The sequence below is a fragment of the Balaenoptera ricei genome, chromosome 16 (assembly GCF_028023285.1).
Source record: "Balaenoptera ricei isolate mBalRic1 chromosome 16, mBalRic1.hap2, whole genome shotgun sequence".
In the NCBI taxonomy this organism is placed as follows: domain Eukaryota; kingdom Metazoa; phylum Chordata; class Mammalia; order Artiodactyla; family Balaenopteridae; genus Balaenoptera; species Balaenoptera ricei.
The window spans coordinates 27,562,982-27,589,950 of NC_082654.1; the positions used below are offsets into that span (position 1 = coordinate 27,562,982).

A 26,969-nucleotide genomic window follows, 5' to 3' on the forward strand; every position below is an offset into this window, starting at 1 on the left:
GATCATCCGGCTCCTATTGAGAGTAGACCAAAGCATCCTACTTCCAGTCTGCCAACTCCCATTCCCTTCTTCCAGTCTGCCAGCTCCCCTCCTGTTTGAGGTCACCTGGATCATCCTCTGGATCCCCAGCCTATTTTTGACACCATAGGGAACCCAGAGTTTGGGGGAAGGAAGCAGCTCTCTCAATACCTGACTTGATTGAATATATCTCCCCTAATTATCTCTGTCAGCATCATGGTGCTGGCATAAATGCTTTTCCATCTTATAGTCCCATTTTGCGGATGAAGAGTTAAAGCTCAGAGAGAGGAGCAGTCAGCCAAGGGAGGAGCTGAGGCTTGAATTCAGATCCTCTGGCTCCAAACCACAGCCCCTCCCTGCCCATCACCCCAGGGTCCTGGGCACACCGTTAACTCCTGCCCAGGTCTGTCTGCAAAGGAGACACCCAATGAGGGGGCCCTGGGACAAGGGCATTCTTTCCCTAAAGTAGACACAGGGTGACAGAACAACCCCTGAAGTGGCAATGGGGTAGCAGCACCATATTCGGGCTTTCATGTACCCCTCCCATGGTGCCCAGTGTGTGTACATATGTGGACTCGCATGTGCTCATTCATGCATACCTTCACTTATTCCTTCAACAAACAGGTATTGAGTGGCAACCATTTTCCATGCCCTGAGGATATGGGGGCAACACTGGAGAGCTTATATTCCAGCAAGGGGGTACATAGACATGTTTTAGGAGGAACCTCTATGGCATGTGGCAGTGTGTGGACTCTCTGTGGAGTAGAAACGAGCATGGGCAGAGGCATAAGCAAGGCACCAACTCCCACTCCAAGGAGGGAAACACTACCCATCATCTCAACCCCTCGCTCCATATCCAGACTCTCATATACTCTCTGGCCCCCCAAAACTCACCGTCTTCTTCCCCCAGTCTGCTCCTTCTGTCTTACTTGACCAACCTGAGAGATCCTTAGCTCCAGGACTGGCTATATAATTTTCAGGGCCCAGTGCCAAATGAAAATGCAGGCTCCTTATTATAAATTTATAAAGAATTTCAAGACAGCATTAAACCAAGCACAGGGCTCTTCTAAACGCACAGCCCCATGGGACCACCCAGGTCACACACCTAGGAAGTTGGCCCTGCCTGGCACCTCTCGTTCACTTACTTCCCCATTCATTGACCTTCTGGTCCTCTCCTTTTCTATGTCAGGAACTAGCTCCTTGGTCTCTCATTTGGACCTGCCCCAGCCTCTTCCCAGCTCCAGCCTCTTGGCCCCAGTCTATCTGGGAAGTTTCACTCCTACCGCACTCACCCCGCACTATTTGCCTGGACTGTTGGCCCCTTAGGTATCTTGGCCCCAAGCACTCCCTACACTTTCCCATTTCCATACTTTTGTTTCAAAATTCAGTTCCTTTTGAAAATTTACTCTTCCTTTAGTCACCTCCTCCAGGAAGACTTTTCTGATTTTCCAGTTGGAAATCTCACATCACAAACTATGTACTTGGGTCAAAACACAAATAATCTTCTGCCTTCACTCACAGCCGTTTGCCCCGTCTAGTAGACTTAAAATTCAGAAGCCAGGGATGGTGCCATAGTCATCACTGTAACTCCACAGCACCTAGCTGACACGTGGTAGGGGCTCAGTTAACATTTGTTGATGCAGCTGTGAGCATCTCTGGAGTGTGGGTGTGGGCATGTTTGGAGGCCCTGAATTGTGTGCACAGAACTGAGTGTAAGGATTTGTGTCCATGCATAAGCATTTCTACTTAAGTGTGTGCATAGTTCCATATCTATCCATGTGCAGGCATGTTGGCAGCATACGTGTGCACAGACATAAGTGGTTTCTGTAGTCGCGTGCATGAATTGCAGGTGCACGGGTCTGCGTGGCTGTGTGTGCATGGATTTATATGTTGGTGGGTGTGTACCCGGATCTGGGCTGCACATGGTATGCCCACGCACGGCAGGAAAGCATGTGTCCGTGCTCCCGTGACGTGGGAGTTGTGCCTGGACAGGAGCTGCAGGTGCACCGTGCAAGGACGCAGGCGGCTGGCGCGTGTGCAGGCCATGTGTGTGCACAGCTGCGTGTCCTGGCCGCGGGCGGGCCGGATGCCCTGGGGGCCTCCTGCTCCCACCCGAGCGCGTCGCTTTGTTCCTCCGCCGCGGGCAGCCGCGTGGGCTCCCGGCTCCGCGGCCTGGGCCTGGGCTTCTCGGCCCTGCCGTGATTGGCGGCCCAGCGAGCGGCTTGGCTCCCTCCCGGGAGGGCGGAGCCGGATGGGCTCCCGTTACCGGCGAAGGCGGGTAGGGGTGGGGGGCGCTAGACCATCCATCTTCTGTTATTACAGCGTAATGGGGCTGCTCGGGCGCCTGCCCATTTGTCATCGGCCTCGTTCGCTGATAACGGGCATTTGTCATCACTTTCCTCTGCGCCAATGTCACCAGCGCCGCTGACAGGCGGGGATGGGGGGGGGGTGGCTCGCGTGCATGAGCACAGGCGCGCACACACGCACGTGGGCCTGCTGGACACACGCTCCCGCACATACACACAGGCACACGGAACCTGAGGGGGCACACCGGAACTGGGGAGACACACGTCCCTGTGTGTGGATCAAGGCTCCCTGGAGACGGACACACATGCAGACACACACTCAGAACAGCCTCATCTGTCAAGCAGATATTCCCAGCTGGAGATCCCCTTCCCCAGTTGAGGAGACGTGTGCTGGGGGGAGGGGCTGGTGTTCGTGGTTAATGGCAGCTTGAGTGCAGGTGGTCCTCTGCCAGCTCCCTGTGTGACGTGAGCCACCAACATTTATTGAGCCCCCCCACAGGCTCTACAGGCTTGCATGTGACTGTGTGTCCCATTGGCAGAATGTGGCAGCACAGGGACAGCCAAAACGGTCACACTCAGGCCTCCCAGGCCTCTCAAAGACACAGGACTTTGGGCAAGTCAGCAGGGCTGGGTGGTGGAGGTGGTGAGTGGTGGTGTGATGAGTGGTGATCCCCACAATGCCTTCCTCCCAACCCTCCAGAGACAGTGCAGCCTGGGAGTCACCCTTCCACTCCTGACCCCACTCAGGCTCTGAGCCTAGGATGATCTGCAGCAAGAGGGACTCAGGAAAGACTTCAGAAAGAACTTCCTGCCTGGAAAGAGTATGAAGCAGTTTGGAGTAGGGATGGCACTAGTAGCCAAGGGAGGAGCTTGGAAGGAAGAGAAGATCTCTTGCCCATGTCCTGTGCCCTTTGGGCTGAGTCAGGTACCAGCCCACCTGGGGCATGGATGGCTTGTCTTCCTGATGCTGCTTTCTAGCACATTCACTTCAGGATGGCAGAGGGGACTCCATTAGCCCTTATTAGGGCGGAAGACCCCCCCCCCCCGCCCAATCTCTCTGTTTCCTGGTTATCTGGCACTTATTAGGTGCTCAATAAATAACTGTTGAATGAATAAATGATTGATGACAGGGTGGGGGGTGTCTTCCTAGTCCCTCTCTGAGTGTCCATCAGCCACTGATGGCTCAGATCTCATCTCCTGCCCTCTCCCAACTCCCTTCCTTACTCCTTTGTAGCCCCCCCAAATTCCCCTTCTCCTCTAGCCTCTCCCTCCTGGGCTGAGGGGGAGGGGGTGGGGGGAAGGTCCCCTGGCAGAGCAGGGCTCGCTTGTTCCTTGTAAATGAAGACCATAATTAACATTAAATTAAGGTAATACAAATGAAGGCAACATAGAGGCTGACAAGATGAGCGTTTGGGGAGGCAGTGGGGAGAAGTGATTCATATTTTTAATTTACTGTACGGATGGGCTGTGTGGGTGGGGAACGGGTGGCTCGCGTGAAGGGGGTGTCGCCCCGCGATGTTTGCTGGGCTCTGAGCAAGCACACAATGACTATTAAACTCAACTGTCCATATAATGGGACAGATTCGACATGACGCCCACCGGAGCACCAGGAGCTTGGCCAGCCAGGCTGTAAATCCTGCCCACACAGCACCCGCCTGCCCACCTGCCCAGCTAATCCATTTGGTCTAGGACTGGAGTAGAGTAGGCACAATCCCCAAGGGGTCTGAGAATAGCCTTGGACTTGGGGAATCAGGGGTGCCAAGAGGGTCCAGGCTCCTTCCCTGGCTGAGCTCAGGGTTGGGGGCCTCTGGAAGGTCAGGTCTTGCACGTGCTAAGGGTGAGATGGGCCATGGTCAGTGCAGGACCTTGGTACCAGGATGAGGCTGGAACTCTGTGACCCCACATGTGGTGTGTTCCAGGAATTGAAGAGAAGACACTGGTGTCCCATTCCAAAGAGGGGACTAATCGTCTTCATCATCATCACCATCACAGCTCACATTTACCAAGGACTTGCTATACACCAAATCCCACTTCTGACCCATTAACTGAGTCCTCACAACGATCCTCGGAGGGAGCTATTGTTATCCCCATTCGCAGACAGGGAAACTGAAGCTAAGAGATAGGGAATAGCTTGGTCACAGAGCTTGTAAGGGTCCAGTGACCCATCCCCACTTCCACACCCCAGGGCCTGGGGTGACCCCTTGATCCTGTAAACTCTGTTCCTGGAATGAAGGCCAGCATCCCAGGTGGCCCTCACACACTGGGACCTGAGGCCTTAGACACGAAGCTAAGGGAACTCGGGGTGTGTGTGTGTGTGTGTGTGTGTGTGTGTGTACACACGTGTGTGTACATCCTCCCTCCCTCCAGTCAAAGAAAGGTGCCAACAAATCCCAGGCAGGCAGGGAGGGATCCCTGCTTACTCACTCTGAAAGCGAAGCCGAAAGATGTTCGTCCCTGGGATGAGAGACGCAAGTGTAATTTAGGTTTTGATATTATGAAAGTCTCGCTGCTCTAAAACAGCGGGGCACTCGGTGCCTCATTAATAAAGGATAAACTTGGAGTCTATTTACAAGGCGCTTTTTGGGGTTATTTACTCTCCAATATACATATGTAATGTTGCACATACTTACCGCTAGGTACGGCTCATCCTTTCAGCCTGGGCCTTGGAGTCACTCACCCTGGGGAGGGTGGGCCCTGCAGGGTGGAGAGCATCACTGGGGAAGAAGGAATGCAGAGGGGCGACCCCTGAGAGCGAGGAAGCTCTGTGGGAGACGACAGGGCCCCATGGAGGGGGGGGGGTCATAGAATTTTAGAGCTGAAAGGTAGAAGGGATAGAGGTCCCACCCCAGCTCTCTCCCCTCCCCACCTTCCGGAAGCCCAGTCCCCTTAAAGATTAGGTACAGGCTAAGCTCCCCTGCTGGGCCTCCAGGCTCTCCCTCTCAGCCCCTCCCATACTATCAGGCCAGGACCCTGCTCTGACCAGACCCTGACCACACTGGGGAAGATCCCCCGCAGCTCTGAAAGGAGGTCAGCCAGTTCCTATCAGTGAAGATGCCCTGTGCAACCACTGTGCACCTAATCTTACACCAGCCTTGTCACAGCCCTGCCACCCCCACCATTGTGCCCAACAGCGCCTGGAGTGGGCAAGGCCTTCCTCAAACCAAGATGGAAGCTACCTCCCAGCTCCGGGTGCCACTAGCCGGCCACAGTAGGGATGGGTTCCCCACAGCTGCTCAGCTACCACCTTTCCCTGCCGCTGCCACCACCTTCTCCCGGACTCTTCGCTGTACGTGCAGTGTCTCCGTGAATCTGCAGCCATCACACAAGATAGGGTACCGCTTTCATATCTGTTTTACAAATGAGGAAACTGAGACGTAGGTTAGGAAACTCACCCAGTGTCATACAGTCAGTAGGTGCCAAGTTGGGATTTTAACCCAGATTAGGATCTTACCCCATAAGGCTTCCTGGAGGATCCTGGGCCTTCACTGCCCATCCTGGCCCCTCTGCTCACCACGGACTCCAACCAGCCCAGGGCCTCCAATGAGGAGCGCTGAGCCTCACCCTCTCAGGGCAGATCTCCCCTCACTGACGGACACGTTCCTTTACTGAACACTGTCATTGAACAGCCACTACATTCAGATTTGGACCTGGGCCTATGGCCTGAGTGGGTGCAAGTATATGGGAGTGGAGAACTTGCCAGAGACCCTGGTTGATGCACAGGGGAGCTTGGAGTTAGGGCTGCCCACACATACACCCAACACTTGTTGTGAGGTTTTCTGTGCTCGTCAGCCCCTCAGATGAGTGTGTGGCTCAGGGCCCAGCCTGGGGTGGTGATGGTGGCATGTGTGTCTATGGGGGCAACATCAGCCTGCCCCCCTGTCACAACCTGGCCACTTTGGACCAAGGAGACATCTGGTGGTCCCTAGGAGAGGGCAAGTTCTTGTGCACCCTTCCCAACCCCAGGGCTGGGGGAGAGCTGACCTGGAGGGTGCTGGACAGAGGGAGGAAGGTAAGTAGGATGATCTGATCCATCATTGCTGAACAATGAGCCATCACCACCCTAATTAAAGATGTAATTGCAGCAAATACATTCTGGGCTGAGAATGAATGACGGATGGCAGGAAGGCACCTTGTAGGCAGCAGCCGGGAAATGATGCTCCCTGAAGTTCCCACTCCAAGCTGGGGAACCCAGCACCTGGTCGCAGGGCACCCTGGTGCCTCCCAACAGGACAGTGACAGTCAGGCAGGGACTGAGGCTGGAGCTGAGGGGCCAGGAAAGGGCCAGGGCCTGGGGCCTTGTTGGAGGAATGAGGGCGGGAAGGAGGCTGAGAGGCCAGAGTAAGAGGGACTGGCTGGTGTGTGTGTGTCAGGCAGGGGAGCAGGGCCAGTAAGGAGTGGGTCACTGTGAGAGTATCACCAGAGCACAAAACAGGATTTCAAGGCACATCTGCTTTGGGGTAATTGGGCCCCTGCAAAGGCCAGAAGGACTGATTGACCCTTGGTCCTAGAGGGTGAGTACAAGGGCCAGGCTGAGGGGACTCAGTCTGTAGACGGTACCATAGCAGGAATCTGGTGGGCCAAATTGGCTTTTAGGTCTGGCTCAGGCTCCAGGGACTGGGGGTAGGGGTGGGAGGACCGTCCTGAGAGCTGATTTGTCCTTACCTGGGGTTAGGGTACATGGCAGGGGACTGGCCACATGAAGGGAAGAGAGATGGACTTCTCCCACCAACCTGGCTTTTGCTGCTCCCTCCTTTAGCATGGAAGCCTCCCAGCCACCCCGACCCCTGCCCTGGACTCCCTCAAATGTCGTGGGCACTGGTAGTCCCAGGGAGGCCTGGGCTTGGGACATCTTCCTCTACTTGGGATAGGAGCGTCTGGATTCCAAGGCCTATTTGCCCTGGGCCCCCACCCACACGTACCTTCAGAGAATAGGAACCCTGAGCACAGGGTCAGGTCACTCTGAGGCCAGCCTGAGCTGTGACAATCCCAGGGCCAAGGCAAGAAGGCCAGCCTGGATGGGGAGCCTGGTGGCCTTAGCCTCTTGGCCTCATCTGGCATGGTAGCCCCTGGCCAGGGTCCTTCAGGGTGTATGGGCTAACCCCAGGGGAGAGAGGGCTGGGTGGGGGGCGGTGAGGAGCCCAGGCAGGCAGGCAGGGAGGGAGCGAAGGCCACTGACAGCAGAACAAATGCTTGTAATTTTATAACCAATCTCAGCGTGTCCGTGGGGGGCCGTTTGTGCCTCCACTCAGGACCAATCAGCCTGACAGAGCTATGAGTCCGCCTGAGTGAATGTGAGCAGCTTCCCCCCACCAACGCCACTTACTGCAATCTCATTACCCGCCCAGCCCAAGACCGGCCAGAGCTGAGGGGCTGCAAGGAAAGAGGACCCAGCCCATGCTGGAGCACAGCCAGGCCAGGGCCTGGGGCCAGGAGGGCAGCGTGGGCAGGCCTTAGAGATCCAGGGACTCAGAAGGAGGAGGCATGGAGACAGGCCCAGGAAATGATAAACATTTATTAAGCACCCGTTGGTTACTAGGCATGCTGGATACAGGTAGGGCACAAACCCCTGCCCTCAAGGGGCTTGCTGTCTGCTAGGGGCCGATGGAAAGATTACAGAGGGATGGGCCTCGGGAAGGCAGAGATGGAGAGATGTGACTGGAGGGCAAGGAGGGGCAGAGCCCCAGAGCCGAACTGGTAATGGGTCAGGGGTGGGAAGGAGAGGGTAAGAAATGGAGGGAGAGGGAACCAGAGAAACCTCTGGAGTGCATTCAGAGCCGGGGCAGAGAGATACAGGGTGTGGGAGGGAAATGCCCACCAGGGGAGAGAGGAGGGCAGCCAGGGAGGGGCTGGCTGGCCAATGGTGGATATTAAAGGATGGCCTTGCTGGATATTTGGCTCTGGGGATGGCTATGTGCCCATTAGTCTCTCTAATTGTCAAAAATCTAATTTAGTGTCTGGAGCCTGGGCCGGCCTCGGGTTAAACAGAAGGAGGCAGGCCTAGCCATAAATCTGCCCTCCCAGCCTGGGCTGGTGCTAATTCTGCAGTTAAGTGAGGGGGTGAGGAGGGCAGCAAGATGGGACAGGGAAGGTTCTGGCTAGGGGGTATCTCTGACCCTGCATGCCAGCCCCTATGTGCTAAGTCATAGCCAGGCCCTCCTCTCTTGTTGGAGGAAGGGGACTTTCCTTCCTGGTGCTCAGCTGGACCAGGCAGGGTTAAGTGTCTGAAATGTGGGGGTCCAGCCCCTCTTCCTGGACCCACTCTGGGTCTAAGCGGGCTCGGCTCTTGCAAAGTGATAGGACGGTCACATTTCCTAATAACCTCCTGAGCCTTTGGTGAGGAAGTGGGCATGGAGATTCAAACCATGTGACCCAAGTTAGTGACAGTCTGAATGATGGGGACCCAAGGGCCATTCCCCAGTGGGGAGAACAAACACAATCCCCTGGGCTTCTCCTTTCCTGGACCCAGACTCCAAAGGAGGTACACAAGTGCACTGGGACTGGGACAGGGACAGCCCCCCCGAAGGCCTCATTTGGTATGAGGCAGGGGATGGTTCTCCACCTGGACTTGGTAATGACCTCACTCCCCTCAGAGCCAATAATTGAAAGCAAGGGGCGTGGTAGGCGCAGCGGGAGAGGTTGGGGGACTGAGAGGGTTCCCTGAGAGGCTCAGCTGCCATGGGGGGTAGGAAAATGATTTCTCCTGGCTTCGGCTCCATCTCACCAGGCACCCACCGGCCTCTCCTGCTGCTAACAAAGTGCCTTTAATTAGCAGCCTAATAAAATGCTCTTAATTGGCAAGAGCCAATCAGGATGAAAAGAGGTCTCCTCCCCTTAGTCATTGCTGATGGTGGTACAGCTATAGGTTTCAAGGGGAGAGGGATTCCAGGCCCAGCCTTGCTTTAGGAAAGTGATTTCAGGGCTGAGTCTTCCAAGGGTGTGCCCTAGACCCCAGTCTTCCTAGGGGGGAGCGATTTGACACTGGGTTTCAAGGTGAGACCCATAACCCTCCCAGGCCCAGCCTCTGCTCAATTTTGGGCTCAGGAGTCCAGCCTACAAGTGACAACTGAGTAGATGCCAGTGGCCCCAGGACTGTCCACTGACTCCTCCCCTTCCCTCTCCTTAGCTCTTAGGGAGGAGACTCCAGTGTGGTCTTGGGCAGTGTGGGGGGCCCTTTTTCTTGTTCCTCAGGTTCCTCATTTGCACAATGTCAGGTGCACCTGATGCTCTGACATGCCTCCTGTTCTAGCAGGGATACTTCTGCACTGGGGCCCTGTCATCTAATAGTCTGAGAATGCTCTAATGACCACAGTTGTCAATCCAGGTACAACAGGCACTGAGACCACAAGGCTGACAGAGCCAGGGGGCCTAGTCAGGCAGGGAGGACCACCACTACTAAAAGCCCATAGATGTAGAACAAAGATGAGTTACTTTTGCTGAGGTTCCTGCTTGTGGCACTAGAGGGGAAGAGGGAGGAGAGGAGGGAGGGGTCTGGCTGCAACCTGGTACTCACTTCCCTAGGTTTGATTTAAGGAGGGAAAGAGGGTGGGTTTCCCCAGTCAATGCTCCCTTCATTTTTATAGCTTGTTGGAATCTCTCTTGAAATTACTCCCAAACGTGAGCTCTCCCATCTCGAAACTGATCAAATGGGATGCCGGGGAAACCCAAGTCTTTTCACCTAATGAGGTGGCAGAGGAAAACTTAAGTTCTGAGCTCAGATTGGTAGGCCAAGGCTATAGTGACCAGTTCCCAAGTTAGATATCACTTTGGCTTCAATTTAATTCAACATGGAACACTAATTATATGCCTGGGTTCCCTTTCCCATACTTATTCATACCCATTTGGCCCTATCTTCTCTCAATATTGTTTTCTCATGTCAGATTATCCTAAAAAGGTCTCTGTTTACTCCCTCAATTTCTATATTGAAAAAGTCATTGTCCTCTTCATGTTGGCATAGAGAGATAAGACACCCAGGACATTCACTTTAATCTTATATTTGTAATTTAAGTTACTTTTTTTCTGAACAGTTAAAAACAAAACAAAATACACTATATTACCATGATCCTAGGTTGTGAACATATTGGTACATTGACTACACATCACCATAACATAATCACAAAAGTCAAAGCAGTCAGTACTGAAGAGTCTAGAGAATAAAGGCTGAGCCAACCAAAAGCTCACAGGGAGGCTCACACTTGTTGCCAGGCCTGCCCCTTAGCTGGAGTCCAGTGAACATCCGTCAGAACAGTCTGCATTGGGCTTGATTTGGGAAAGTGTTAGTGTCCTTGGTACCCAGAGATCTAACCCTTCTTGTTGGTCTTTTCCATCAGTGTCCAAGAAGAGAAAGGGATAGAGGGGAGGTGAAGCTTTATAATGCTGTTTACTGCACTGACCCTTAAACACCCACACAGCCACCCAGGAACCAGTTGGGTGGGCTGGAGAGATGTTGGCAGATGTCATCTGCCTCCAGGAAATTTTAGGTCATAGGTACTCAACTTCCAACAGAAGAGGTTTCTGGATATCAATGCATTAAGTTCCACCTGAAATCAGCAGCCATAATCACGTTTTGGTTTCTCTCCTCAGTCCCAAGGATTCTGAAGTCACAAATGAACTACAGGTAAAGTAACAAGAAGAGAAACTCAGCTTTATTCTACTAAGAGACGGCTGTCTTTTCAGCACTGATTATGTTGAGACTGTGAATAACGTAAGGGGCTGTGGTCTGCCAGCAATCAGCTATGTGGATGAGGCCTGGGGAGATAAACTCAGCCTGCAGGTTCAGGTACACTTGGTAGAAGTGAGGGTTACTCTAGGAGGGAAGAAAGGAAGGCAAAAAGAAGCAAGGGCACCTTTTTCTGTTCTCCAGCTTGGGGAAGTCTGTTGAACTCAGAGAAATGGAGGAGGAGATCAGAAATATGGATTAAAGTCATATGGCAAACCTGATCATCAAACACGTGGTAGGCATCGAAGCATCCCTTCTGACACCTGGAAGTACTTCGGATTCCTCCAGAATCAAACTTGCAGCCTAGCCTCTCTGGCCTGCGCTGTTCTAGGCAGGAAGGTATTACCATCTAAGATGCCAAGAAGGTCAACAATACCAAGGTGTCTAATTCTGGGGAAGAAAATGTTGCCCTAGTTATTCCAATATTCCCCCTGCCACTCCACCCCCAGCCCTGTGTTTCCATGTACAATCAAGTGCTAAGTAAGGAACAGACCAACCACAGCTATTCAGACCAATGGGTACCAGGAGACGGCAAAGGAGAAGAGTGCATATTTTCTTCTCTTCAGCTTTTGATTTTACAAAAGAAAAATAAAAAGGATTTTTCTTACTCAAGCAGAAAACAGAATGATTTAGGGGTCCCAGGGTCTTTCCCAGAAACAAGCTACGAGGGCCAGACTTTATTACTTGTCAATAGAATTCCAGAGAGTCCCTGTCTCTGAAGTTTCTGGTGAAGAGTCGTTGGAAAGAATTTTGCCAAGGGACAGGTGTAAAAGGCCTCCCACTCACAATTCATGTCCATTTTCAAACTGCACATAAGAAAGTAAAAGGATGTTCTCAGCAGTGGAAATATACACACATGTAGCAAGGCATGCTGGTTTTGTCCAAGGAGCCCCAGTGTGAACAGAGAGCTCACAAGTGCCCACAGAGTAACCAGGTGCAGGGGCATGCACACGCTCCTTGCCTGCCTTTGAACAGGATTCCTCCCATCTTTATGAGATGTTTCTTTCAGGCCTAAATTGGAATTTTAGTGAGAAGAGACTAATCTACAATGGGGACATTTCATTTCAGAGCCCAGAAACACCTTCAGCTCCTTTTCTACCATTCCTTTGGAGGTGCTGAGACTTCATTTCTCTTGTCTTTTTAAAAAGGTCAAACTACATTTTTTCTAGCCCAGTTGGGGATTAGTGATAATCAATTCCCACTGAAATCATGCAGAGATGGTAAGTGGCATTTACTTTCTCTGGAAATGAACTTCTACTTACCTGATTATTTCTTCTACAATGAACTGGTAAATGACCCCCAGAGCTGAGAAATGTGACCGACAAGTTTTTCAGACCACTTAACTTCATTCCCATTTCCATGAGCAGCAGAGGACAACCTGGAGAATATCCTCGATAGAGCTAATGGCTCCGGACTGCAGGGTTCACCCTTGATCTCATTTATGATGTACTGGACAAGCTCCTGTCAACATACCTTCAACTGAACCTAGATGAGAGAGCAAAACCCTGGGGACCAATGAATATTCCATGGTTCCACTTCTGAACAGCAGCATATAAGAGAAGGACTGGTAAAGTTATGGCTATTGGACAATATTTTGAAATAGCTCAAAATCCATGCCTCTTTAATGCCTGACCTGGGATGGCCCTCTGCCCCATCTATAGCAAAATCCTTAACCAATCAAAAAGCCATTAATAGTCAACACACACACACACACACACACACACACACAAAGTCAAGACAATAGACAAGGAACCCTGATAGTGGCTAAATAGAAGATATACATCTAGCATGTGGGTATTTGGTAAGGAAATTATATTCAGAAAATATTGGGTTGGCCAAAAAGTTCGTTTGGGTTTTTCTGTAAGACGTGTGGAAAAATCCGAACGACCTTTTTGGCCAACCCAGAATTTCCCAAGTAATGACAATCATTTCACTGGGAAATATTTTCTGGCTATAACCTGGAACTAAACGCTTAAAAGCACTCATAAAGCAGGAAAGGGAAAATGCATATGCACAATCTGCCTCTCAGTATGTAACAAAATTCAGTCTGGGCATATTTTGGAAAGAGGATTCCTTCTGGCAAAGCAGAGGAAAGAGTGAGGATGACCACCCCCCCCCCCCCACCCCGAACTAAAGGTGGCCTGGCTTTGAGGTCGCCTGCAACAGGATCCCATTCTGAAGTTTTTACAGCAGCTGGTTAAAAGGGGCCTTTCTTTTACTCAACTGCTTTGATATAACGGAAACAATGGGCCTGTCTGCTCAGCTTCCAAGGGAAGGCTTGGAGACTTCCCTGTGCCCACTGATGGGTGTGTCTGTGCCACACAATATGGCTGGTGAAGGCCCATTCCTGCCCAGGGAAACAAGCCGGGCACATACTGATAGTACTCCCTGTGCCCCCAGGTTGGGGGGCACACATGCCCTGCACCTGAAGCCCCTATAGCTGCTTTTGAAGTGGCCAGTAAGCCTTGGCCCTTGCTGAAGTCCATTTATTTATGTTGCTCACCAACTGCCAGAGGAATTTTACTGGGGAGAGTGGAGAGTAAAATAAGGCCAGGAGAAGGAAGAAAAGGAAAGAGAAGGCAGTTCCTGTGCCATTAATAAACCCTGTGTGCCAAACTTCACCCTGATTCTCTCTCTGGCAGTTTTGCCTTTTATAAATACCAGGTTTGGAAAAGCAGAAGGAAGGTTCTGCAGAGCAAGGTTGAGATGATTAGCTTGATTTTTGAGAGACAATATTTACTGGCTTAAATGAAAAAGACATCACCTTTTAGTCTTGACTACCTGGTAAGCTAGTCTGATCATGGTCTCGGCAAAGATACAGGCGCGCCTGGGTACTTGCAGGCCCTGATGAGGAAATCAGAGACGCGAACCATTATGCAGAATGCAATGAGCGACTGGCTCTGGCCATTTCAACCCTTTCTGTAGGCTGAGCCTTAGCAGTGATTTAAGATGAAGTACAACGCTTTTTATTACACATCTAATTGTTAATGAGAGGAAATGCAATCAGCAACTCCTTTCCACACTCTACATGGAATCGAGGAGACTGCTGAGTCCAGAAAAGATGTGGCCATTGAAGGAGCCCAGGAAATTTCTGCCCCTCCCCCCTTTCTTTGGGGGGGGTGGGTGGGTGGGTGTTACAAGGAGAAGAGAGAAGAGGTGCAAATACGACGAGAGTACCATGTCTGAGAATCCATCGTTGCCACATAGGGTCACTTGCAGCAAAAGCCTGGGTTTGAAATTTTGACTGAAGAGTACTTAACTCTTCTAAGTATTGCATTTTCTCATTTGCCTTATGACAACTGAGGATACTTTCTTCATACTCTTTCTTCTCAGGTGGAGCAGATAAACATGTTGAAGGGGAGTGGGAGAAGGGGCAAGAGGGACAGAAACAGAGAAAGAGATGGAAGGAAAGAGGCCCAGATCTTCCAGGGTGTACATTCTTGTTTTCTTTCTTTCTTGCCCCAGAGGCTACACAGACAGCTGTTTCCTCCTAAGCACAGTGAGGCTGGGCAGATCTTGCCAGGTGCTGGGTATTCTTGCAGTTTACAGGGAGACACTGGGTGCTATCTGGCTTGAAGTTGTATCCCCCGTCCCCTAGAAGTGGCTCTCTCCCAGTAGGCTACATAGGAAACTAGTTCTTCTGCTTAACGGCAAAGCAAGAGAGATTCTGGCAAAACACTAAATATATTTATGTCATCTCTGTCTGGAACCAAATGAGGAAAAAACATGTGCAGGAGGAAAGAAGGAGGGGAGGTGGGGTTTAAAAGTTCCAATCATTCACAAAAGATAGAAGACATCTTCTGATAGCAGCACGGAAGCAGTCAGCTGTGCTGAGTAAACCATCCTGGGTCGACTGCAGACCAGCTGTGTCCCAACAGGAGTCTTAAAGCCCCGCTCCTCGGCTAGTCCGGGGAAAGTGGGTGGTAGTTTGATTGTTACTGTTGTTGCTCATCCTGGTATTGGCAGGTACGTTAAATACCGCAACTTTAATGAGTCCTGTGCGAAAACAGAGCACATAGTCATTAGTCCCTTTTCCTATATTTCTCACTTTCTCTAAGAGGAAAAGAATATTAAACTAGCTGTCAATTGGGGGAAAGGCTCAGAGGTGCTTCCTAATGCCCACTTTCTGTCCATGCCATGCAGGAGCTTCTGTCAAAGGCTACATGGCCTGTTTGGGGACTCGGCAGGGCTCACTGACATGGTCAGGGCTGTAGTGCTCATGCAGAGTGACTCTGATAGCTAGACATTAAGAATGACTATGGTGGGTGTAGCATCAAGCTTTCAGCTGCTCCCTATAATGGTAGAGTGGGCGAGGACAGCTCTGAGGCTCCGGCCCTTAGTGGCCATGAACGCAATGTGCCACTAACAAAAGTGGGGGAGTGAGGTGAGGCTATCTGGCTGCTTGGCTGGAGGGGACTGGCAGTGTAGATGAGGGGAGAGCCTGATTGTTAGATGTGTGCTCTAGAAGTGCTCCTGGTACCTTCAAGGACAGGTGTGTAGGTGGTGTCTGGAGATGTGGCCTGGAGATTAGGCAGAGGTTGGGACTACAGATACAAATTAGAATTGAGAGCTGAAGCCTCGGGAAGAGATAAGGCAGACAAAGCAGGGAACTCAGATAAGGAAGAAAAGCCCGAGACAGACTCTTAGTGGACGTCTACATTTTAGGGGTGAGAGAAAGAAGGAGACATAAACAATCAGAGAGCCAGGAAGAATATTAAAAATGGCAAAATGCCATCAAAATCTAAGGAGAAAATTTTGGCAAAAGGAGGGGATAGGTACATGACGACTACAATATTAATACTAATACTAATTAGAATTTTACACTAAGAATTTTACATATAACATTTCAAGGGGATTCTCACAACAGCTCTGTGTGGTAGGTATTGCAACCCTCATTTTACTAATAAGGAAACTAAGGCTCTGCGAAGTTATTTGCCCAAGGGCATGCAGCTAGGATTCTCACCTAGGCCTGTCTGTGTGTCTTGGTTGAGGAAGCAGTGCGTCCTCTCTGAGAGAAGTGAGGACTGAAGCGAGCCCAGCAGGGCATGAAACACCCTGTTCAGAAGAACCACTATAGAAAGATGTGCAGAAAAGTGTACTAAATGTGTACTTCTGGCACAAGAACGGAGGCAGGTATGGGAAACAAGAAACGACAATAATGGCAATCCTCCCCAGTAGCTAGTACAGTTTTCCCAAACCAGTGATTACCTATATTTGAACTGGTTAGGACACCAAGTATGACCTAAATATACCATGGCTATAGATTAAGATGAATATTAGGATCTTTTCCTGCCCCAGAGAGAGGATGGAGACTTGAGTGGGAGATTATATGGAGTTCTCACCAACTCCAGAGCTACTTCCAAGGTCAAAAAATAGTTCTTTTCTTTTTTGGATGCAGTAGGGAATGCGGATAAGGATAAAAGAAAAGCTACCTTTTACAATCAAATGATACTGACAAGGCAGAGCTGTGAGAAAGCAGCCCGATATTTCACCAAGAGATTTTTCCTTTCACACATTAGATTATCTACTTGGGTTAAAGGGTCTCCATTATAGGTGCTAGTTTAATCTGGGAATTACAAAGCCATAGGCTTTGGGGTCAATACTCTTAGTTTTGAAACTGATTCAAATCTCATTTTATTTTCTTAAAAATCCTACTAGATTACTGAGGCAGGAATATTAGTTCTACTACACAAGGATCATCTAGATCTAGTTCAAGAATCATCTAAGAACTGAGGCTGGCTACCTCAACCAAAAGCAGTGTCCAATGTGCAGCCCCAGCCCTGTCTCATGGTGTCAGCTTCTGCTTTACAGGACTTGGAGATATAAAGGGCATGAGAAGGCTCCAAGAACTCACAATACCTTACAGCCAATGTTCCATTTCCTACCCACAGTGCTATGTACACAATTCTTTTTCATACCTGGGCAAGTCTGAGGTCAGTGTATGATTATTTATCTGGAGATATAGGTGTATGTTCGAGAAGGGGAGCGGGGGGGTTCAGCTTGGGCAGCTGGATCATTTAGGAAGTCCCAGATGAGAATTGTGTCATCATGTGAACTACTGACAATCTGGAATTCATCAAACTGGAGTCGGAAAACTCTTCCAGAATGCTCCTAAAGAAGCAGAAACAAAACTTTTGAACTACTCAAAATCAAAAGGACACAAATTCAGCAACTTGTCAAAAGGAGTCTATGGAAAGGCTATGCTGATAGTTTTCTCTACCATTTAGCTGTTTCAAGAATACAGAGAAAAACCTTAACTTGGATTAAAGGCAGGATGGAAAAGTCAAATATTGGGTAGTTGATTTCGTATACAATCAAAGTAATATTTACTACAGCTGATACATGTCAAATAGTACACTAGTTTCTCATTACTAACTCTCCTAGACTTAGGCTGAATGAGAACATTCCTCAGTACCTCCCTGGCTTTATCCTCTTCTCTGTATTTCTAGGATTCTTTTACAATCAAAGGCCAAGGACCGATGAGCAATAATAACTAGTGTGCTGGTATATAGTTATCAATTAACTCTCCCCAATTTGTAAAAGCATTTGCACATTTTATGGTCTAAAAATTTCTATCCTGGCCAGTTTCAAGCTACCCATCTGAGTTCAACCAGCTTGCAAAATTCATGAACGTCTAACAATTGGCTCCCATAAGCAGGTATAAGCCTGTTTCACTTAGAATAATGTCCTCAAGTTTCATCCATGTTGTAGCATGTGACAGTATTTCCTTTCTAAGGCTGAATAATATTCTATTCTATTCCATTCTCTCTCTCTCTCTCCTCTCTCTCTCTCTGTGTGTGTGTGTGTGTGAATATATATATATATATATATATATATATATATATATATATATATTCACACACACACACACACACACAAACACACCACATTTTGTGTATCCATTCATCTATCAATGGATACTTGGGTTGCTTCAACCTCTTGGCTATTATGAATAATACTGCTATGAACATGAGTATGCAAAGATCTCTTTGAGATCCTGCTTTTAATTTTTTGGGATATATACCCAGAAGTGGGAGTGCTGGATCACACAGTAATTCTATCATTAATATTCTGAGGAGCCACCATACTGTTTTCCATAGAGGCTGCACTATTTTACATTCTTTACAAGATGTAAATGAGCTCATTAGATAGATGAGCATCTGTGTTCATAAGACATACTGGTCTGTAGTTTTCTTTTCTTGTTATATCTTTGTTTGGTTTCAGTATTAGGGTAATGCTGGCCTCACAGAATTAGGTAGCAAGTATTCACTCTGCTTCTATCTTCTGGAGGAAATTATAGAGAATTGGTATAATTTCTTCCTTAAACATTTAATAGAATTCACCAGTGAACCCATCTGGGCTTGGTGCTTTCTGTCTTGGAAGGTTATTAATTATTTATTATATTTCTTTAATAGGTATAGGTCTGTTCAGAATGTCTATTTCTTCCTAAGTTGTAGAAGATTGTATCTTTCAAGGGATTGGTCCATTTCATCTGGGTTATCAATTTTGGGGGCATAGAGTTGTTCATAGTATTCCTTTATTAGTATCCTTTTAATGTCCACAGGATCTGTAGTGATGCAAAGTTTAATATCAAAAATCAATGTAATACAGCAATTAACAGAATAAAGGTGAAAACCATATGGTCAACTCAATGGATGCAGATAAAAGCATTTAACAAAAACCAACATCCATTCCTAATAAAAGCTCTCAGCAATCTGGGAACTGAAAGGAACCTCCTAATCCCCTGATAATGTATCATGAAAAACCTATAGCTAACATATATCTATATAAAAGTATATATAAAATGGTAAAAGACCAAATGCCTTTTCCCAAAGATAAGGACATCCACTCTTACCAATTCTTTTGAGCACTGTACTGATGGTCAGTACAGTAAAACAAAAAAAAAAAAAAAAAGGAAGGTACACAGATTGGAAAAGAAGTGTATTTGTACATACTTGCAGTGAATAATCCAGAAATCAAAAATTTTAAATACCATTTATAATAGCATTAAAAATAACAAATACTTAAGGATAAATATGACAAAAGATGTATAAGACCTTTACACTGAAAGCTATAAAACATTGCTGAGAAATTTTAAAAGACCTAAATAAATGGTCTTTATTTAGAAGAAAATTCAATATTGTTAAGAAGTCAATTCTTGCCAAATCAATTTAGATTCAACATGATCCCAATGAAAATCTCAGCAGACTTTTTGTTGTTGAAATTGGCAAACAGATTCTAAAATTCACATGAAAATTCAAAGAATCCAAAATACTTTGAAAAAGAACACAGTTGAAGGACTTAACGCTACTTGACTTCAAGGGTTATTAAAAAGCTGCAGTAACCAAGATAGACAAAAAGAGCAATGGGACTGAGTAGGTCCGTAAGTAGACCCACACATATATGGTCAATTTGTTTTTGACAAAGCTGCTATTAAGAAGAAAAAGGGGAAACAAATCTCCAAAGCCATTAATGGCATCTTCTCTATGCCAGGCACTTGTTCTACAGCAATAAATAAAACATAAAAATCTAAAAAAAAAAAAAAAAAAAAAAGAAAACGAAGAAGAAAAAGGATAGTCTTCTGAATAAATGGAGATGGAACAATCGGATATCCATATGAACTTTGATCCATACCTTGTACCATCTGCAAAAACTAACTCAAAATGAATCACTGACTAAAATGTAAAACCTGTAAGTATAAAACTTCTAGAAGAAAATAGAGGGGAAAATCTTTGTGACTTCAGATTAGGCAAATAAATTTTTTTTTAAAGATATAATAGCTAATAACATAATCCCTAACAGAAAAATTGACACACTGGACTTAATCAAAATTAATTTCTGCTTTTCAAAAGATACTTTAAAGGGAATAAAAAAACAAACCATGGACTGGAAAAAAAAATATTTGCAAATCACATATCTAATAAAGGACTTGTATCCTGAATATGCAAAAGAATCTTAAAACTCAATAATCAGAAAGCCACTCAATTTTTAAAATGGGCAAAACATTCAAACACTTCAACAAAGTAGATATACGGATGGCATATAAACATATGAAAAGATGCTCAACATTGGGGCTTCCCTGGTGGCGCAGTGGTTAAGAATCTGCCTGCCAATGCAGGGGACACAGGTTCAATCCCTGGTCCCGGAAGATCCCACATGGTGTGGAGCAACTAAGCCCATGTACCAACTAAGCCCGTGTACCGGAACTACTGAGCCTGCGCTCTAGAGCCCGCGAGCCACAACTACTGATCCTGCGTGCCACAACTACTGAAGCCTGTGCGCCTAGAGCCCGTGCCCTGCAACAAGAGAAGCCACCGCAATGAGAAGCCCGCACATGGCAACGAAGAGTAGCCCCCACTTGCTGCAACCAGAGAAAGCTTACGTGCAGCAATGAAAAGCCAATGCAGCCAAAAATAAATTTTTTTAAAAAGTCCCCCTTTAAAAAAAAAAAAAGGATGCGCAACATTATTAACATTAGGGATATAAAATTAAGATCACAATGCAGTACAATGACACACTTATTAGAAGGATTCAAAAAAGACTGTACTAAGTATTGGTGAGGATATGGAGTAACTGGAACTCTCACGCACAGTTGTGTTACCATGTTAAACTGTACAACTGCTTTGGAAAACAGTTTGGCAGTTTCTAAAAATATTAATAATATACTTACCATGTGACCTAGCCATTCTGTTTCTAGGATTTATCCCAGAGAAATGAAAATATATGTTCATACAAAAACTTGTACAAAAATGTTTATAGAAACTTTATTTGTAATAGGCCCAAACTGGAAATAACCTAAATTTTCATCAATTGGCAAATGGATAAATAAATTTTGGTATAACCATACAATGGGATACTCCTCAACAATTTTCAAAAAGGAAAATTGCTCTATATGAACAACATGGGTGAATCTCAAAATAATTATGCTTTGTGAAAAGAAATAGGCAAAAAAGAGTACATACTGTTATGATTACATTTATAAAACACTAGAAAATGTAAACTAATCAATACTGACAGAAAGCAGATCAGTGGCTGCCTGGGGATAGGAACAAGGAAAAGTGGGGTGGGATGGGAAGGAGGGATTACTATGTAATAGGGGACATGAGGATATGTTCATTATTTGGCTGAAGTGATGTTTTCACTGTTTTGTACATACGTCAAAATTTATCAAGTTGTATACTTAAATATGTCCATGTTACTGTATGTCTATTATACCACAATAAACCTGTTTTTAAAAACTTAGTAAGACAACTCAATAAATAAATGAGGATGAGATGTGAAGACACTTCAAAAGAAGATAAGCACATGAAAAGATGTTCTATACCATTAGCTATCACAGAAATGCAAATTAAAACTACAACCACTACACACCCACTCAAATGGCTGTAATGTTTTTTAAAACTGACAACACCAAGTCCTGTCAAGGATGTGGAAAAATTGGACATTCACACATTGTTTAGTGGAAATGTAAAATGGTTTGCATTTGCTAACTCCCAAAATGCTACTCTGGGAAATAGCTTGGTAGTTTCTTTTAAATTTAAATATATATTCAGAAATCATACTCCTAGGTACTTACCCAAGAGAAATGAAAGAAAAAAATGTACATACAAAAGCCTGTATGGGAATGTTTTCAGTATCACCAAAGACTGAAAACATTCCAAATGTCCTTAAACTGGTGAATGAATAAAGAAATTAGTTCATCCATACAATGGAATACCACTCAGCAATAAAAAGGAACAAAGTATTTACACATGCAACAATGTGGATGAATCTCAAAAGAAGTGAAAAAAGCCAAATGCAAAAAGCTACATAAATATGATTTAATTTATATGACACTCATAGCAAAACTATAGGGACAGTTGCTAGGGGTTGAGGAGAGGGGATTAATAGGAAGGGGTATCATTTTTGGGGTGACGGAAATGTTCTATATCTTGACTGTGGTGTTTACACAATTGCAAAATTCATAGAAGTATACTAAAAAAGGGACAAATTTTGCTGTATGTAAATTATACTTCAAAAATCAAATGAATTAGAGCACACACTTTAAAAAACCATGTGTGAAACATGCAGGTAAAGCAGTTCTGGTGCTTTAAGAACGAGCTTTAAATCCAACAAGGAAGACAAAGAAATGCATCTCTCTCTTCTCCAAAGCAGAGGCTGCCTAAATGTTGAGAGTCAGGATTCAGAACACTGGGCTTCAAATGCTTGCTCTCATCTTTTCCCTGAATTGTGCAAAAGATATGTCCTCCCTGGTGGCCCACCTAATCTTTTTCTAATGGAAGCAGCTTTCAAACCTTAAGCCACTTTCTGATCTGGGCCTTTGGCTAACACCACCATAAAGAACTTGGTGCTTTTGAGGTGACATTCTTCCTTCTATGTCACTTCTTTGCTCAAATACCAAGATGTTTGGGCAAGGGGGTATATTAGTATAAAAGAGACGAGATTTAAATTGCTGGAGGCAGCATGCCTTAAATAGGAAGCGTAACTCAGGGGCTGACCAGGGGGTTCACATAGACTCCCCTGGCACTTTTTGCAGGCACAGGTGTGCAGGTCCTCAGATTCAGGACAGGTTCCAATTTGAGTAATTATGTTCTCTCTCCCTAAGTACCCCCTACTGTTTCTGGTGGATAGAGAATTCTTATTCACTTCCTGTACTAAACTGTTGTATACAGTTGCTGTGCAGCTGTTGAACAGCTGCCACATTCTTCTCCATATACAGTCTCTAAAGCACTTTTGGATGAAAGGCAGCTATATAAACATATTTTATTGTCATGTATTGGTTGCCTTTCCACTTAGTAGTAGGCTTTGTGAAGTTCTAACTATCAAATCCAGCTCTGTATTCCACAGCACATCAATGTTAATTTCTTTCCCTTCCTGCTCCCCAAACCCCTCTAAACAATAAGGCTCTTACCACAAGGGTCCGTAGACAGAGAGTTCCTGCAGGAGCACGGGGGTCCAAAGCAGCTACAAGATCCCACACCTTAATTTTTCTAAAGATCAAAAAGGGGACAAAAATCTTACTTAAAAGCAAAATCAAGGGAACACAGGAAGAATAGCAAAAAGTCACGGCAATAAATATGTACAGCGAAGATAGTTTATATTATAAATGCAGCTCACAGGAATATACAAAAACATTTTTGTTTTGGAGACTCAGTCCTTGCATTCATTCTTAAAAGTGGAAAATGTACGTGATTAACCTAAAACTGAGAAACAGGTTAGCTTTAACCAAACTGAAGAGAGTGAATGGTAAAGTTACACCATACTTTGGGCCAAAAGGAGTTCTTATATCGATACATTAGAACTCTTAATGATAGAAGAGATCACTTAGACCTAGAAACCTATAACTCTGAGGCATCTTCTTTCTGGTCAATTCTAAGAATGGCTCATGTCACACATATCAGAGGACTGGGGTCCATTTAAGAGCTCTGGAGTTTATGTAAGCAAATCCTCATATTTTGATTTAAATAAGAAAAGTATAGCTCTTCTATAAATCAAGTATAGGTCATGTCTCCTCAAGGTAAGTATTAATAACAGACAAAACCCAAGAAAAGTGGGTATAGATCAAAACCAGGGCAATGAGAAAATACAACCTTGGACTTATCTGGAACATGTCATCATACCCTGAACAATTTCCCAAGGGTAGAACAGTGATGGCTGACTCAAAGCAGAGGAAGTGGGTCTGTTAACACTTACTGCTGCTGCTTGAGTTGTCTTAATATATCAGTATAGCCAGCTCATAAACTAAGATAATGTTGTAAGTTAGTTTCTGATATTTAAAAAAGCTGCCAGGGACCTCCCTGGTGGTCCAGTGGTTAAGACTTCACTCCCAAGGCAGGGGGCCTGGGTTCGATCCCTGGTCAGGGAACTAGATCCCACAAGCCACAACTAAAAAGATCCCACGTGCTGCAACTAAGACCCGGCAGAGCTAAATAAATAAATATTAAAATAAAATAAAATTAAAAGCTGCCAATATTTGAACTGTGGCCGCCTACTTCCCCAAATCAGGCACCTTGATGAGGAGAAATGATAGAGAGCACTTCATAAGTGAATACACTTTTGTAAGAATTTACTATGTGCTTATTAGCATTGCTGGACATGGGATCTATCCACAACATGAAAGGACTCTATGACCATTCGAAATCAGACTGAAGGAAAGTAAAGATTACTTAACTCATTGTGACTGAAATGCTAGAAGTGAGGACAAGAGGGCTGTACTTTTAGGAATCACTCAAAGGGATAAAAATTCAAGACTGTTACCATACTAAGCGCCACCCTCCCCCAAGATATTGCTCTCCAACATTTCAGCTTTATTAATAAGTCACTATTTTATATTCATATCCTGATATAGTGGGTTTACCCAGTTCTTTGTTTTATAGGGCTAAACAGATAAATATATAACCAAAAAACCAAAATATTAATGAAATTCATGAGCAAACAAGTACAATTAAATGATTGGGAAGCATATTTTAGAAAAGAGTAAACAAAGGAGAGGTGAATGTATGGATTAGACACAAGAAATATTGTATCAGATTTTTTCTGTGATATCTTTTAGAGACAAGGAAAGGTTATATTTAACATTCTAAGGCAGGAGGGATTAACAGGCAGATTTTTTAAAAACGCTGTTAGCAAACTCACCCATCATAGGCTCCACTGACTATCCTCTTGTTATCGAATCGAATACAGCGCACCAATTCCTCATGGCCTTCTAACACTCGTAAGCATGCACCACATTCTATGTCCCACAATCTAAAAGAGAAAATTGAGTCAAGTGAATTTTCAGGTATTCTTTTCTAAGCTTAGAATGTTATAATAACATACTCCATACGTCTTTTAAAATATCCAAAAAATAAAATCAATCAACACTCATACACAAATGTATTACTTTCAGTGTAATTTATTTCTTTTCTGCCATATAAGCAGAAAAATGTACGATTTAAGTTCAAATATGCAGTATATATTTTCAAAGCACCAATCTTCATATAATTCTGTAATCAGGGTCACCAAGGAATATAAAAGATGAATTCAATGTACACAGTTGCCTATGAAGGAAATGACCAAGCCAAGAAAAATAATGTTTCCTAAAATCACAATTAATAAGAAAGAGACGCAGTATGAGTGACATCCTGCCCTCACAAAGTATGTCCACCTTTGTCACCGAGGACACTCTCTGCTTTCACCCCACTGTCCAGGACAGTTTTTCTCATATAACGGAAATGCAAAGTAAGTTCTCAAAAACTTTTATATACTAATTTAAATTATGTATGCTTTCTGACCAATCCAAAGGATTTGTAGGAATGATAATTTCCTTAGATATAACAATATCTCTATTTGTTGTTTTTTCAATGGCCTTTTCATTCCTTAGTACTTCTTTGAAGGAGGGGGAGAGGGTTGATAAATCTTCCAAATTCTATTCATATGTGTGTCATTCATCTTCATGAAGGAAAAATACCAAAAAGTACTTCAATTTGTGGATTCTTCATAATTTCTTTATAATTTCAAAGACTGGCAATTCCCTGGCCAATTATGTAACGCTAAGAAAACAAAATGCACAATTTCTAGCAGGGAAACAAATCTTTTTTCTTTTTTTAGAACAGTGGCAAAGAGAAAAGGCCTTTAGCTATTTATTAGCACTTTTCAACTGCAGGCAGGAGAAATTTAAAGAGAAGGGCCTTCAACCTCCATTTTTATCTCTCTTGCTCACTTCCTCTTTCAAGCAGTACTTTTTAAATAGGTCTATCTGGTGATAAAACTATTACGGGAAGGAAACACATCAACAAAAGGCTTTGCTATGCTGCCTCTCTGCTTGGGGCAAACTTTTGATCTGTAAGAAGCTACAGAAACTGAAAAATGTTTTATTATAAACATAACACAGTTGAAGATTTGTTTGATCTGTGCACAAACAATGAATGGCAGGATAACAGTGATCCCTTCTGGGCAAGGGCACCTGCTGCTCACCTGATAGTGTTGTCAGATGAGCCACTCACGACTAGCCTGTCTCTGTACTGCAAACAGGCGATTCCACGTTTGTGTCCATTTAAGGTCCTTACAAATTCACAAGTACTTGTGTTCCATACCTGAAACAAAAATAGCATTTGGCAGTTGATCTGGTGCTTTTACTAGTAAAATCTATGGCAACTGGAGTTTTTGGGAAGCAGAAAATAGGACTGAATAGGGGGAATTCAACTTTTCAAACCAATCCAAATCAAACCAAAAAATGACAAGTTTAATTCATAGTAATATACAGCTAATTTGTAGCTGGCTGCTGTCACATGAGAATCCTCAAATTGATGTACTCTTATGGGGTTAGTCTGGTCTTGCAGACAAATTTTCTTGAACCTAAATTCACCCCTGCCCTTTTCATACTCACCATTATTTACAGGAATAAAAACCTAATTCAAATTGTCACACAACCTATCTCACTCATTACCTTTTTATGTATAAACTAGTATTTGATTTAAATATTAAGTATTCTACAGTGAGGGTTAAATATGAAACTGCCCTTGAGCAGATTTCCACATGAACTCCCCTTTTCTAAGTTGGGGACTTACTGAAAAATGCCTTATTACCTTTATAGTCCTATCCCCAGATGCAGAAACGATGTACTTGTCATCAAAGTCTACGACATTGACTGCAGCTCGGTGTCCAACAAGCACCCTCCTGAGGGTGATGTCAGTTGGGGAGGCCATATCCCACACCGCAATGGAACGGTCTTTGGAACAGGTCACCATCATGCCATTATTGAAACGCAAGTGCAGAACTGCTTCACAATGGTGAATCAATGTGTTTAGCATTTCACCTGTATTTACATCCCACACCCTGGAACAAACAACATTAAGGTTATCTTAGATTGAGGAGGAACTCATGCTACAATCTATTACAAGTATTGGACCACCTCACTCCCCACCCTTCCCACCCTATTCTCATAGTTA

At 45.4% G+C, this 26,969-nt stretch overlaps 1 protein-coding gene across 4 annotated transcripts in view; it reads right to left on the reverse strand.

The window, feature by feature from the left end:
* Window positions 1-13,171: 13,171 nt before the first annotated feature.
* The window catches only part of BTRC (beta-transducin repeat containing E3 ubiquitin protein ligase), a 185,893-nt gene continuing 172,095 nt past the window's right edge, over window positions 13,172-26,969 (reverse strand). For all 4 annotated transcript variants that reach the window (XM_059899708.1, XM_059899707.1, XM_059899706.1 and 1 more), the window contains 6 exons: window positions 26,607-26,856; window positions 25,996-26,114; window positions 24,676-24,786; window positions 22,952-23,030; window positions 16,959-17,151; window positions 13,172-15,036 (listed from right to left, as the gene is read on the reverse strand). In XM_059899708.1, the coding sequence (XP_059755691.1) occupies window positions 16,990-17,151; window positions 22,952-23,030; window positions 24,676-24,786; window positions 25,996-26,114; window positions 26,607-26,856 (721 nt within the window). In that variant the 3' untranslated portion in view covers window positions 13,172-15,036; window positions 16,959-16,989. The remainder of the gene's footprint in view (window positions 15,037-16,958; window positions 17,152-22,951; window positions 23,031-24,675; window positions 24,787-25,995; window positions 26,115-26,606; window positions 26,857-26,969) is intronic.